This window comes from Sturnira hondurensis, unplaced genomic scaffold (assembly GCF_014824575.4).
Source record: "Sturnira hondurensis isolate 20B ecotype Veracruz unplaced genomic scaffold, ASM1482457v3 Scaffold0021632, whole genome shotgun sequence".
Classification (NCBI taxonomy): Eukaryota; Metazoa; Chordata; class Mammalia; order Chiroptera; family Phyllostomidae; genus Sturnira; species Sturnira hondurensis.
The window spans coordinates 1,316,774-1,330,714 of NW_028094263.1; the positions used below are offsets into that span (position 1 = coordinate 1,316,774).

The following is a 13,941-nucleotide window of genomic DNA, read 5'->3' on the forward strand; positions in this document are numbered from 1 at the left end:
TTTTACAGGTGAAGAATATAAAGAACGAACAAAACAGGGATCCATCAACAGAGACTAGAAAATCGTGGTACAGTCATGCAATAGAGTATTATGCTGCAGGGAAAAATGACTGTACAATGGCTACACGCCACATAAGTGAACCTCACCGGTGTGATGCGGGCTGAGACAAGCAAGCCTCAGAAAACATGCATATATCTGAAGTTCAGAAACAGCACACACACACATGTATGAGTGCTCATGCATGTACACACATATACAAATATGTTATATATACTATATAACATTACATATACTATATATAACATACATTATATTATATATGCTATTATTATATATATTCTGTATCTATATTCTCAAGGGGATGATAATCACAAAAATTGGATAGTCGCAATTGGTAACTAACATACAAGTGACTAAAACTCGTTCTGCCCAAAGCCTGTGTTTTTTCTGTATCGTCACATTTCTTGATATGACCACAGCAGCCCTTGGCGATTCACCAGATGTCCTTAGTGCCTTGAACCACAGCAAAATGGAAGTTGTTACTGTTGAGAGATCTAGTTTTTCAGCTTTACTGAAGTATAATTGACAAAGTTGTAAGATAGTGAACGTGTACAGTGTGATGATTTGATATACGTATATAGTGAAAGGATTTCTCCCGTCTAATTAATGAACACATCCACCGCTTCATGTATTTGTCATTTCTGATGAGAACATGTAAGTTCTCTCAGCAAATTTCAACGATTCAATATGGTATTTTGAGCTACAGTCACCATGTTATACCCATTAGATCTTCAGAACTTATCCCCTTATGGCTGAAAGTTGGTACCTTTTTATTGACCTGTTGAGAAGGGCAAAAAAAGAATTAGAGAAAAATAGATGTAAAAATGGATTTCTTTGAAACAACAAGAGTGGTATGCATGGGTCCAGGATGTTGGCATCTTTTTCAAATCGAAGTTGATGTCGTTTCTCAAATGTATATAAGTTCCATTTTGATTGACTTACTTGGGTAAGACCAAAAGTATGTCTTCTTGGGAGATAAGAGTTCTACTCCAATCAGGAGTAGAACACAGTGCAGGGCCCCTCGTAGTTTGTGAGATGTTGAAATGAATAGTGATGAGAGCAAAAGAAGCGAGTGAAACTGTTACATAAGAAGCGATGGTAGAGGGAGGCATTTTAACCACAAGGGGACAGTTTTCCAGGCATCACTCAACCCCCAAATTTCTCTTTTCAAAATAAGAGTAAGGGGGGGTAGAAGGTGGTGGTATTTTGTAACTGGTACTTTGAAAAGTATCTTCCAGGGTTTCTAGCATTTTCCATAACTGTGAAGCCAGATGGTAAGAACAAAAATAACCTGGACAATGCAGTTGAAGACTTCTTGGTTCTTGGAACACTAGGTTACGAGCTAAGAGATCCAACAGAGTAAGTGACAGCAGGTGCAGAAATTGAGACGAGCCTTGTTTGACTTCCAAAGCCATGATCTTCCCTTTCCACTGCTCATCTCCACTGCGAACCAGGCCAGGGTGTGGACTGGTGCCAGGGCCTGGAGTCAGCTGGTGAGGCAGATCCAGGACCAACCTGGAGGAAGAGCAAAAGAATCGGAAATGCACCTTGCAAATCCCCCTTGGAAGAGGTTGGTTTAACAGGAAAACAACTTTGCAATAACCCTCATGTCACTTCGGGTTGTTGCATTTTTGTATGTATAGAATTCACATGCGGTTGACTTCATAGTATGAGTTGAACCTTTCTCGATGAAACATTTGGCGGTTTTAAATTTTGAAGTCAAAAGATTGGATAAGCAGGGGTAAGTTCTCACGCCCATTCGGTCTGGGTGATGATGATCGTTGTTGAGTGGGCACATGACCCCCAGCAGGGGGCCTGGGCCACCTGCCCGTGAGCGGGTGTGCTGACGCACAAATGTCAGCCTTCAGTCACCATGTCGGACTCTCCCCCGACCCCTCCAAAGTCAGGAGGTGTGAATGATGGTTATTTCAGCGGGTTTTGGAGTCAGCTCAACGTTGGTTTGAGTCTTATTTCTACCCTTTATTCCTTGCATCATTTTGGGAAAATTACGTAAGTTCTGAGTTAGTTTTGCTACTGCCAATGTGGTGTGACAATTACACCTCCTAACTAGGCTCATCGCAAAGATTCCATGAAACAACGCAGCCAAGGACGTGGTATGGAGTAAGTGTGCGGTAAGTGGAAGCCATTACTATTGTTATTGGTACTAGCAGAGTTGATTTTCAAGAAAGGCAAATGAGAAGGTTCTAGAAAGAATGTCCTTGGGATGCAGTGCCTTCCTGTTCGCCATGTCTGACATCGTCCTCCCTTACCTGGGTCACGGCTTCGTTATCCGATTGAATGGAGCAGAGCTGCATTCCTGGCAGAAGAGTGGGCCGCCCTGGCTAGGCAGAGGCCTCCTGATGAGAGGTTAGTGCCGGCAAAGGCCTGCTTCGGGGAGGCTGGAGGACAGCCTGTAAAAGTGACAGCTCATGTCAGGGCAGGGGCAGTGTGAAGGGATCCAAACGTAGCTGAGAAAACTCCCCACTCAACAGACCCATTTAAATAGCAGGGACACCATCTCCCAGGCTCCTGAAGCCTGCTAATCAGGTGTTTGTGCGCAGACCAGTAGAAACAATAACAAGGAAAGATGCTCCGTGTTGAGGCACACACCCCTGGCACAGGAGTATAAAAGCCCCTGTGTGTCAGACGTCTTTCAAACTCAGGTGTCCTGAGTTTGCAACACCATGGCCGGCAGCTGCAGTCCCAGAATCACCACGGCCACTCCAGCTGTGCCCACCATCTCCATGTGCCCCAACTTCCAAAATGAAATCTGTCTGCCTAGTTCCTGCCGGAGCAGAACATGGCAACTGGTCACACGCCAAGAAGACTATCAGCCATCCGGCAGTGCCCCAGGTGGCTGTGAACCTGCTCCTTGCCAGCCCGCCTGCCTCCCGGAAATGTCTTGTGTGGGTTTTGTTTGCCAACCCATTTGCTCCTACACAGCCTGCGATGAACCTGGCACTGGTCAGCCTCCTTGCCTGGTTAGCTCATGCCAGCCCTCCTGCTCGGAACCCGCTGGTGGTCAGGAAAAGTGCTGTGAAGTCAGCTCCAGTCAGCCAAGCTCCTGCTGGCAGCCTGTCCTCGTGTCCACATTGCATCGGGCAGCTTGCGGCCAATCAGTTTGCTGTGACCCGAGGGCCTGCCAGCCGTCCTCTTCTGAGGGGACTTCCTGTCCTGAAACATCTTGCCCACCAACCGTCTGTGCATCTAGTCCATGCCAACCAACTGGCTTCCAAGTAGGTTCATGTCACCCCATTAGTGGTGAAGATCAGCCCTGCAAATCGATTTATTACCAGCCTATCTGCTACATTTTCAAGACTAGCCAATCAGTTCCCTGCATGTCTGTTCCCTGCCAGCCGTCGACTTGTGTGTTCGATTCTCGCAATTCTTGCTGTGCCACCTCCCCTTGTCAGTCCCTGTGCTGCCAACCAGCTCCTTCCGTATTCTTCGTCTGCCAGCCAGGGGCTAACTGCCAGGCCCCCTGTTCCGTAAAGAGCTCTTGCAAACCAGTTTCCTGTGGCACCATGCCTTCCGCACAACCAGCTTGTGGTGGACCCACGTTCTGCAGCCAAATTGGCTACAAACCCCCTTCCTGCCAACCAGCCTGCTGCGTGACAGGTTTAGGCAAATCGTCCAGTGGGGGTTCCCCTCGTTTCCAACCAACCCCTCTGCATCTCCGCAAAGCCAGCACCTGCTTGCCCACGTCCTGCCAACGCGGCCGTGAGTCCGGCTTCGGTAAGGCACCCCTGGGCTGACGGAGCGCTCTTCCCACCTCCGCTGAGGCCTGTGGCCGTCTGCAAGCGCACAGCCTTCCCACAGGGCCCGCCTCTGGCCAAGCCCAGTGCTGCCTGCTCGCTGACGTTACTCCCAGTCTAGCCCCACGTTCTCTCCAGGTACAGGAGAGGGGACGCGTCCAGCCACGAAGAGACCCTTCTAAACCGGGGAGAGCCTTTCAGCACGCGCGGTCCACGCTGTAGCTTGCGTTTCCTGATGTCAACGCATTTCACTTATGCAAAACCTTCTTTCCAGTTTTTCTTTCGATGCTGCCCTGTCTTGAAAAAGACTCCTTTGCTGCTAGCCGCTAATTAAAATGGTTAAACAAAATGAATAAGACTCTCAGAGTGCTTTCCTTCCTCTCAACGCTCCCCTTCATAGATTTCCACAGGTCACGTTTGACCACGGTGACCTCGGGCCCTCTGACTCAGTGTATCTGCGTTTGGTCTGCAAGGGCAGCTGGTGCCTGGGATTGGAGGTGGTCAGGCATGAAGGGAGTAAGGACAATGGTCCCCTGGCCTCCAACCTTTACACCACCAAGAGCTCCTTAGAGCTGAGTGGCCTCAGTTTCCTCACAGTGAAGAGGTTTGGGAAGCCAAGGTCAGACGTGGTCCAGGGACACCACAGATTAAAATAAACACACGGTTTCAGCCACTGAAAACAGCTAAGAGTCAATTCACTTAAAACTGGTGTAAATAATCAATTCACCTCATGGCCAATTTAAACAAAATAAAAAACTTTTAAGAAGCTTTTGGCAGTTGTTCGCTACATTTCTGACAGTTTACGGAACAGTTTTAAAAAACAATTAGTCTAAGGAAACGCCTGGTCAAGTTTTATATTTCTAATGTGTAACTATCAAATCTAAACCCTTTTAAAATGGTTGGGTTGGTTTTGGGGTGGGAAAACTTAGATTAGGATTCACAGTGGGCACCTGTAGCAACAGTGCAGACAGACCCCTCCCTCAAGGGGCTCTGGCCTCCCCGTGAACCAGGGGCCCTGGGTCTGCAACGTGATGCAGGCCCGAAACCCAGAGTTCTCACGCAGGTCCATAGTGGGGTGTGCACCGCGGCATTTCGGTGACGACATAGGCTTTCAAGAAAGTCTGTGGTCCAGCACTGGGAGAGAGGGGAGGCACTGAGGGTCGGTTCCTTCCATGGGGTATTGTATTCGCCTGCTTCTCCAGAGGGAAAAGAATGCCTGTATTTTCAATATTTCAATATTCATTGATTAAAAGGAATGGCTCACGGGATTATGGAGGCTGGCACATCCAGATCTGGGATCTGTGGTGCGGGCCTGCGAGCTGGAGACCCAGGAGAGCCGGTGATGGGCATGAAGGCTGACAGCTGTTCGCCAGCGAATGTGCATCACACAGAATTATGCACCGCGCTCTGCCTCTTGGGAGAGCGTGGTGCATAAGGAGAACAGAAACCAAATTAATTAATATATAAGTACATAAAGAAAAAAAACAAGAGAGAGTCCCTGCAAGGACTAAAAATGGTAACGTGCCACCTAAGGAATATAATTGACTCAATTATTTGCAACTGAAGTCTGAAGTCCAAAAATAGAATTTAAAAGAGGAAGACAGGGAGGGAGGGACCGTGGTATCTCAAAAGGATCCCCGTGGATGGAATGTCTTCTGGGAGTGACACTCTCATGGGCGCCCTGTTTAAAGTCTTCCTCCCACGTCTTCCGTGGAGATTTCAGAAAAGCTTGAGGGAGGATGAGGCTCTAGGAACCGGGACGCATCTTACCTCGGACCTGCACACACTTTCCAACATCGTTCCTTATGTTATAAGCTGAAGGAGTATTTACTTCTTAATTCTCTAATTCTTCATCTCTAGGATTCTCGAGATACTTTGCGCTAGGTTTTTTTGGCCCATCTAAGTCTATCTTTTTCTTTTCATTGTTCCCGTTAGGGATCTCTCTGTTGTACTGGCAAACGTTGTCCACTGGCCATGTGCCAACACACAAGCCACACACTTTAAACACATCAGGTGTAAGAGACGTGTTGGGAAGCCTTGTATCTTTCTTATGCTTGGCACCAGTTTAAATAACAGAGCCTTTATGAGTTGCTTTTGGGTTTGCTGGAACTTGCCGATAAAGCCTCTGAACCTCCCATTATAAACCAGGTGCTGCCGAGTCTGAACGTGCTCACAGTCAAATCTTGATTTACACATCTGTCCTGGGCAGGGAGCGGTTTTGGAAACACAGGGGAGTCTTGAGAAAAATATGACAGACCCCACCACCCTGAATCGACATGTTCTTACACCTGCTTTGGGTCTTTAGCTAACTGTCCTGCTAGTACATCTCTCATCCAGGGTCTCAGCTTGAATTTTGGGTCAAGGACTTACTATTATTGGGTAAAGTGAGATGTCGTCATTGGAAGTGAGACATGTTTTGGCAATTGTCACGGTATTCAGCCTAAATGTCTATGCTCTCTTCATAAGGTAGTATGAGAGTCCTTTTCAAATTGCCTTGCTGAAGTCCAGATTCATTTTCTACTAAATTTCATTGATCAACTAATCTAGCAACAATAAAAAATTAAATTATTTGCTGTGACTTGGTCTAAGTGGTTCTGTGTTCTTTTTCTAGCAGCTCACAAAGGGGCTTTTGAACAATCCATTCTAGAACTTTTTTTACCTGAGGTGAGATTAATCTTAAAGGTGGACAATGGGCAGAAACTTGAAAATGGAATGGCCTTTGCTTGTCTGAACATTCTGGCATCTCTCATTGTCTAAGATTCCTCAGTGGTACTGTGGGTGTCACTTCTGCTCTCTAAGTGCTCTGGATATGACATGCACAGCATAAAGTGACATAAATATGCTTAGAGAATATAGATGATTGTTAAATATATTTGTCTTCATAAATGTTTGGTCATTTTTCCAGTTTGGTTATTCCCCATTGTCCAAAAAGACAGACACCAAATAAGAGTCTTCCTAGCATAACCTTCACATTCTTAAAGATTTTTAAAAAATTTATTTATCTTTAGTGGGGAAGGGAAGGAGAGAGGGAGAAAATAGCAATGTATAGTTGCCTCTCATGTGTCCCCTGCTGGAAACTGACCTGCAACCCAGGCATGTGCCCTGACTGGGAATCGAACCGCAATCCTTTAGTTCACAGGCCTGCGCTCAATCCACTGAGTTACAACAGCCAGAGCAACCTTCACATTCTTGGTGCTCCATCGACATGGAGATCTCAGACCTCCTCTGAGGCCCAGGTCTCAGCAAGAACTAAGAACAGACCCCTCTTACAAACCTGGATTTTCCTTGACAAATATAGTCCTGGTGACAGTTCATGGAGCATGAGCTGGGTGAGGGGTGGATGCAAACACATCATACACACATCATCTATACCTATACCTATACCTATACCTGTACCTATACCTATACCTATACCTAACCTATACCTATCTATATATATTAGCAGTACCACAGTGAGGACTTTACTTCACATTAAAATTCTTAATGCTATTGTGAAACAAGGTGTGATCTCCTTAATCAGATCAAAAGAAATTAAAACCTCCCGTCTCTCTATCTGCCCCTCTGCCCCTCACACTGTTGCAAGTTTTCAGAAGGAAACATCACAATCTCCATTTTTGATTATATTATAACTCAGGCTTGAAGGGGAAAAACAATATATGAATAAACAAATGGAAAGCCCTGGTCCCCCAACGCCGCACCCAAATCTGGGGCAAACTACCGGCTTCCGTTTATTACGCCCTAAATCTTTCCCTTTACAGAGGGTTGGTTTTTTTTTTTTCTTTTAAAAGATGGAAGAAAAATAAAAGTGAGCATTGATTTCTAAATCTCAAGCACAAACATAAGATTATCAACACAAAGTAACAGACCTCTGTCCTGTTTGATGGCCTCTTACTTTGTTTATAATCATTTTATAAAAAAATTATTTAAAAAAATCCTCACCCGAGGATGTGTTTTTATTGATTTTACAGAGAAAAAAAATTATTTAAAAAAATCCTCACCCGAGGATGTGTTTTTATTGATTTTACAGAGACAGTGAGACAGGGTAGTAAGAAGCTAGGAAAATTCTGGGGCAAGTGGACGGGGGAAATGGAGCCAAGAAAATCAAACAAGATCAAACAGTTTGAGAAAATCACCACCCATGGGTGAGTTTTAAGAGCTTGTTTCCCCAGACCAGGGACATTTGAGAGTGAATGTTCCATCCAGACCAGAGAACAGCTAGCCTTCCAGGCCATAAACCACAGGAATTCAAATGCAAATGGTGAGAAAACACTGGAATAGAGGAGCCAGCTTGGGAAGAAGCTGCCCACTTCCCTTTCGGCTCCCCTCCCAAATAGCAGTCTGCATCCGCCCTAGGAATCCCCCCTCCACGATTCCTACAGGCAGCTCTAGCCCTGGACTTGGTTGGCCTCCAGTTTCAAGAAGAAGAGGGCGGGGGGAGAGAGAGAGAGGACTTGCTCCTTTAACTTCTGGTACTGATTCCTTGCTCACACGTAGCTGAGGGGTCCCTGTTACGGTTCATTCTCCTGTAAGTTCATCTGCAGGCATCCTTGCTTCATGGGCTTGGCTAACATTGAGTCTGCTCCAACAGGTGGCTTCACCTTTGGTGTGTAAACAAAATCAGGTCCAGAGTCTTAATCAAGGCTGTGAATTCTACCCTGAATGCCTTTTGGAAGACAGCCTTTCCCTGCTCCTTCCCCGCTCCTTCCCCCTCCAAGGGAATGCCTATTATCACGACTATGTGCATGGTTGTTTTAAAGCAGAAGCTCTCTGAATGCTTATGGACTTCAGAGAACCATAACATGTCAGTAGCAATCAAGTAAATAGTGATGGGGTAAGGCAGAATGTTCAGACACCTCAAAGAATCACAGGCATGGCAGGAATCCTGATAAACTTCCTGCCAGGCGGTTGTCAGTTCTAATGCTTGAATGCTTAGTAATCAGAAGTTTATGCACTCAGGGCGGTCCATTCCATCTTTGGGAAGCTCTTTCAGACAGTTTCTCCACATTTCAGGTTGTACCCATCCTAGGCCCCCCATCAGAAGCATGTAAGTTGTACAATCAGAACGGCGTTTTTGACCCCCCCCCCCCCCATTAGCTCTGCCCTCTATTTCAGCGCCCTTTGCCGGGAAACCACATTCCTTTTCCTCTGAACATGGCATTTACCTCCCTGCTCTGTACAGGGTAGTGCATTGGGAAAGCATTGCCCTGACTAGTTGTCACAAATTTTTAAATGGTTGCAGAGACTTAAGAAAACAGTCCTAAGAATTTTTTAAAAGATTCTTTTAAAAATTAAAAAAAAAGATTTTATTTATCTTTAGAGAGAAGGGAAGGGAGGGAGTAAGTGAGGAAGAGAAACATCAATGTCACTGTGTGGTTGCCTCTTCCACACCCCCTACTGGGGACCCAGCCTGCAACCAGGCATGTGCCTTGACTGGGAATTGAATCGGCGATCCTTTGGTTCACAGGTTGGCAGTCAATTCACTGAGCCACACCAGCCAGGGTGTGTTTTTAGAGATTCTTAGATGGGGAAAGGGATGACCACTTTTCCAAGGCTGAGGCCATGACTTTATGTCAGGATAGAGGAGGCTGGCCAGGAGCTGTGCGCTGACATTCAGAAAATAAGTAAGAAACAAATCAGGGTGAAGCAGGCTCAGCTCCACAAAGAGGCCTCACGATTTAACAAGACAATTAACAGAATGGCCGTCAACAAAGCTGGGGGGCGTGAGATTATTGGCATGTTGGATTATTGGCATGACAGGTCTATCACTTAGGAGAAAATGCCAATTTGTTTCCCAAAGTGGCTGCACAAATTTATACCACCCTCCACCCCCCTCAAACATGCAAGAGATTCAGGGGATTCACATGCTCCCAAAATTCTTGATATTATCGAACTTTTAAATGGTTTTGGAATATAGTGGTATAAGTTGCGATCTTGTTGAAGTTGGATTTGTATTTTTCTCAGTTGCTTAAGATTCTGAGTATTTTAAAAAAATTTTTTTACTGGCTGCCTGTGTTTCCTCCCACATGAAATCCCTAGCCACATCTTTTACCCCATTTTCTGTTGAGTTGTTCATGGGTACTGGTGTGAGAGCGTTGGGTTCTGGAGATGAATCCTGTGCTGTCCCGTCTGTGCTGTGAATATTCCACCCCCCTCCCCCCCCGCCGTCACCATCTTGTGGGACAAAAGCACTGAGCTCAGTGGGCCCCTGAACTCGTGAGAAACAGTAAAGAGTTGTTGTTTTTGAGAATAGTTGGCAATGAAGCAACAGATAATTAAAATAATTTTTAAATCTATTTTATCCATATCTTATGTCCAAATTTTCTTTCATGATACTATTACATTTTTGTCTTGTTTCATTTTAGCTGGTGAATTTTCCAAGAGTTTTATCTATTTTGTTCACTTTGTAAAAGGCCGACCTTTTGGCTTTGTTGGAGTCACTATTTTTCCTTTATTTGCTGTTTTATTGATTTCTGCTCTGTTTTTCTTTTCAGTGTTTGTTTTCTTCTGTGTAGTCTGGGGGCAGTACTGTTGCTTTTCTCTTCATTTCTTAAGATGGGGCATTTAACTCATTACGTTTGAGGTTCTCTTCTTACATAAAGATTTAACTACATAAGCCCTGGCTGGTGTAGCTCAGTGGATTGAGCGCAGGCCTGTGAACTAAACAACCGTGGTTTGATTCCCAGTCAGGGCACATGCCTGGGTTGCAGGCCAGTTCCCAGCAGGGGACTCACGAGAGGCAACCACACATTGATATTTCTCTTCTTCCCTCCTTCCCTTCCTCTCTAAAGATAAATAAATAAAATCTTTTAAAAAATTAATTATATAAATTATCCTTAAAACACCACTTTTGTTGCACCACATGAGTTTTTCTGCCACGTTTATTAGTATTTAATCCTACATATTTACCTAAGTCTTCTGTGGTATGGATTTTATTCTTATATTTTGTACCTTTATCCGCTTTCCTCACCCACCTTAGCTCTGTGTGACTCAACCAGAAGGGGGCGCTACTGGCATCTAGTGGGTAGAGAGGTCAGAATGTGGCTAAACATTCCTCAATGGTTGCAACAGGCACCTTCAGGCAGCCAGCAAAGAATTATCTGGCCCCACCCATTAACAGTGCCAAGGTCAAGGAACACTGGGGGAGACTGATAATCTAAACACAATGAACAAATATCATCACCTCAACTTCTCTTCTTCCCCTGCTATGAGCTGACTAGGCAGTCCCTTCAGAGACTGCCAGATATGTTTGGGTTTGACTTGTGCTTCAGCTTCATCTCGCAGAACTCGGGGTGGTGTCATGTAGGGACAGTGGAATGGCTCAAAGGTAAAATTGTCATGATGCTCTTAGTTCGATCCACAGGGCTGTGCCCATACTTAATTCCTTTGATAATGATCTGGTCAAGAGAAAAAAAAAGACGGAAAATTTAGGGTTACACAAAATATGGCCGAGAGTACATATTTTTACCTGATCCTTTTTTAGTATTCCACACTATACGTGGACAGATGAAAGAGACATTTACTGTGCTGTTTTCTTCTTCTTTTTCCATTTTTCTTCCTTCTTCTCTCTCCCTCTTTGCCTCCCCTTCTTCCTCCTTCTCCTTCCCTTTCTCCTTCTTATTCTCCTCATTCCCCTCCTCCTCTTCCTTCTTCCCTTTCTCCTCTTCCTCCTTCTTCCTTCTCCTCTTCTCCTCCTCCTCTACCACCTTTTCTTCATCCTCACTCCTCTCCTTCTAGAGACCATGGGTATCCACCACACTGAAGAACCCAATATTGCATTGGAGTGGAGAAAATCACAGATTGTAGGTGAGGTTTTGAATACACTGCCCATATATTTTGGATCTTAGTGCATTTGGAAATTAGTGCAAGTTTTTATCAGTCAGGTTTGTATCTCTGTGTCTAACACTTGGGGTTTTTTTTTCAGTCACTGAAATACATGCACTTTGTGTGTGTGACACTGAAAAAAACACTCAGCAGGTGCTTCTGGAGAGTTGGTTTCCACAGAGTCAGCTCCCTCATGACTCAGTTGGGATAATCCTGAAGTGTGTGCTTTATAGCATTTCTGGTGTTTTCTCCTAGGTCTACACTTCAGTTGCCACTGTGATTCTGGCTGGTCACACAGTGCTCCTTCCTGTGTCACGTCCACACTCCCCAGCCAGTGAGACCTGCCCTTCACAAATAAACTACATCCACTTACACCTCTCTGCAGAGTCACATCTGGGGGAAACCGAACTCTGACATTGCTTTACCTCCTCACTTTCAATTTCCTCACCTCTAACATGGAACATTTATACCTCCTCTGAAAATTTCTTCAACAATCAAAGGTATGTAGATAAGGCACTTACTGTATATCCAGCAAATGGTGGGTCCCCCAGAACATGTTAGTTTCTCACGCCAATCACCCAAATAGCCACCAAGGAACAGCAATCAGCAAGTCTGGCCTTGGCAGTCTCTTCACAGCCTCCCAGATACACAGCCTCAGAACTTTGCATGTGTCCCAGATGCCAGCCTGGNCTCCTTCCTGTGTCACGTCCACACTCCCCAACCAGTGAGACCTGCCCTTCACAAATAAACTACATCCCCTTACATCTCTCTGCAGAGTCACATCTGGGGGAAACTGAACTCTGACATTGCTTTACCTCCTCACTTTCAATTTCCTCACCTCTAACATGGAACATTTATACCTCCTTTGAAAATGTCTTCAACAATCAAAGGTATGTAGATAAGGCACTTACTGTATATCCAGCAAATGGTGGGTCCCCCAGAACATGTTAGTTTCTCACGCCAATCACCCAAACAGCCACCAAGGAAGAGCAATCAGCAAGTCTGGCCTTGGCAGTCTCTTCACAGCCTCCCAGATACACAGCCTCAGAACTTTGCATGTGTCCCAGATGCCAGCCTGGCTGGTGCATCAGAGGCCCCATTACTGTTCCTGAGGAGGTGACCCAGGCTCCAACCTGTATCAGCCTAACCTCCATGAAGGTCCAGGCAGCGTTGCTCATTTGGGACCAAAGCACCAGCCTTCTGTCCATCATGGCCACTAGGAAAACACAGCCTCTTCCACTTTTCTTTTTTCTCATCTTCTTCCCATGCCCCTGGAACACAACTTTTTCTTTCTCTCAAATGCTTCCTGGTTGACTGAGGAAACACAGGAGAGGGCTCTGTTTCCTTAGAGGGTTGAGGTATTTAGTCACACGTGCCCACTGCATAGTTTCTCACTTCCCAACTTTGTTCTTACTGCATTCTCTTAATGTTTTCATCAGAATGGGAAACTGCCTCATAGCTGGGAAACATACAGCGTTCTGCAGAAAATGACTTACTCACTTCTACTCTAGTCAGTAGGTGCTCAGGAGAAGGAGGCCACACCACAGTGGGATTTGCATGAGGGCACAGAACAAGTCTCTTTAGGTGATTCCTTCCTCGGGAGGATGCACTGGATGCTTCCCAGTATCGGATGCCCTTGAGAGCCCGAGTGGGTGGACAGTACCAGAGACAGGAAAGGATCCTGCACACAGTAGGCTCTAAAATGCAGTCTTTGCTGTGCTAACATGTAGCTGAGGTGTGGGACACCGATTTGGAAAGAACTTTGTAAATAGGTGTTATCTGCATGTACATACAAGAGAATATTACCTCCATGGTTAAAGACACTCAAGCGAACAACTTGCTGGGGCTCAGGCCCAAGATTTCTTTCCTAATTTGTCTTGAAATAGAAACTTCAGTGCCAGTGAGCAGAGGTATAAGATACAGTCCAGGTTCTGAGTCTGAGTCTGCCCATATCAGCTGTATAACTGCACCCTGTGAAATGTGCCAACGTGAAGAATGGAGATAATTATTTGTGGGGGACTAAAGCGGCTCAGAGTGGATAATGCGTGTGATATGCAACATGTGTATCATCCTTACATTTTGAGGGGTAGACATTAAAACAAAACACAATATGGAATGCACAATGGTACAGAATTTATTAAGAATTATAGGTAAGACTCCCTGCATCTAGGGAGCCAACTGTAAGTGTCCATGAAATTAAGAAAGCAGGATTACAAGAACCATGAGTACACTGATAAAGAAAACATGACCGTGACAATTTTCAAAAGTTGTAGAAAACCTAAGGCACAGTTATAAGAATTTTTTT

The 13,941-nt window shown here is 45.2% G+C and overlaps 1 protein-coding gene across 1 annotated transcript; it reads left to right on the plus strand.

Moving 5' to 3' along the window:
• The first annotated feature begins 2,744 nt into the window (after window positions 1-2,744).
• Window positions 2,745-3,815, plus strand: KRTAP29-1 (keratin associated like protein 29-1). Its single transcript, XM_037033149.1, has one exon. It carries the CDS (start codon window positions 2,745-2,747, stop codon window positions 3,813-3,815), a length of 1,071 nt encoding a protein of 356 aa, XP_036889044.1.
• The last annotated feature ends 10,126 nt before the right edge of the window (window positions 3,816-13,941 follow it).

Coding starts and splice junctions, on each gene's coding strand:
- KRTAP29-1 (XM_037033149.1), top strand. CDS start 2,745: ATGGCCGGCAGCTGCAGTCCCAGAATCACCACGGCCACTCCAGCTGTG.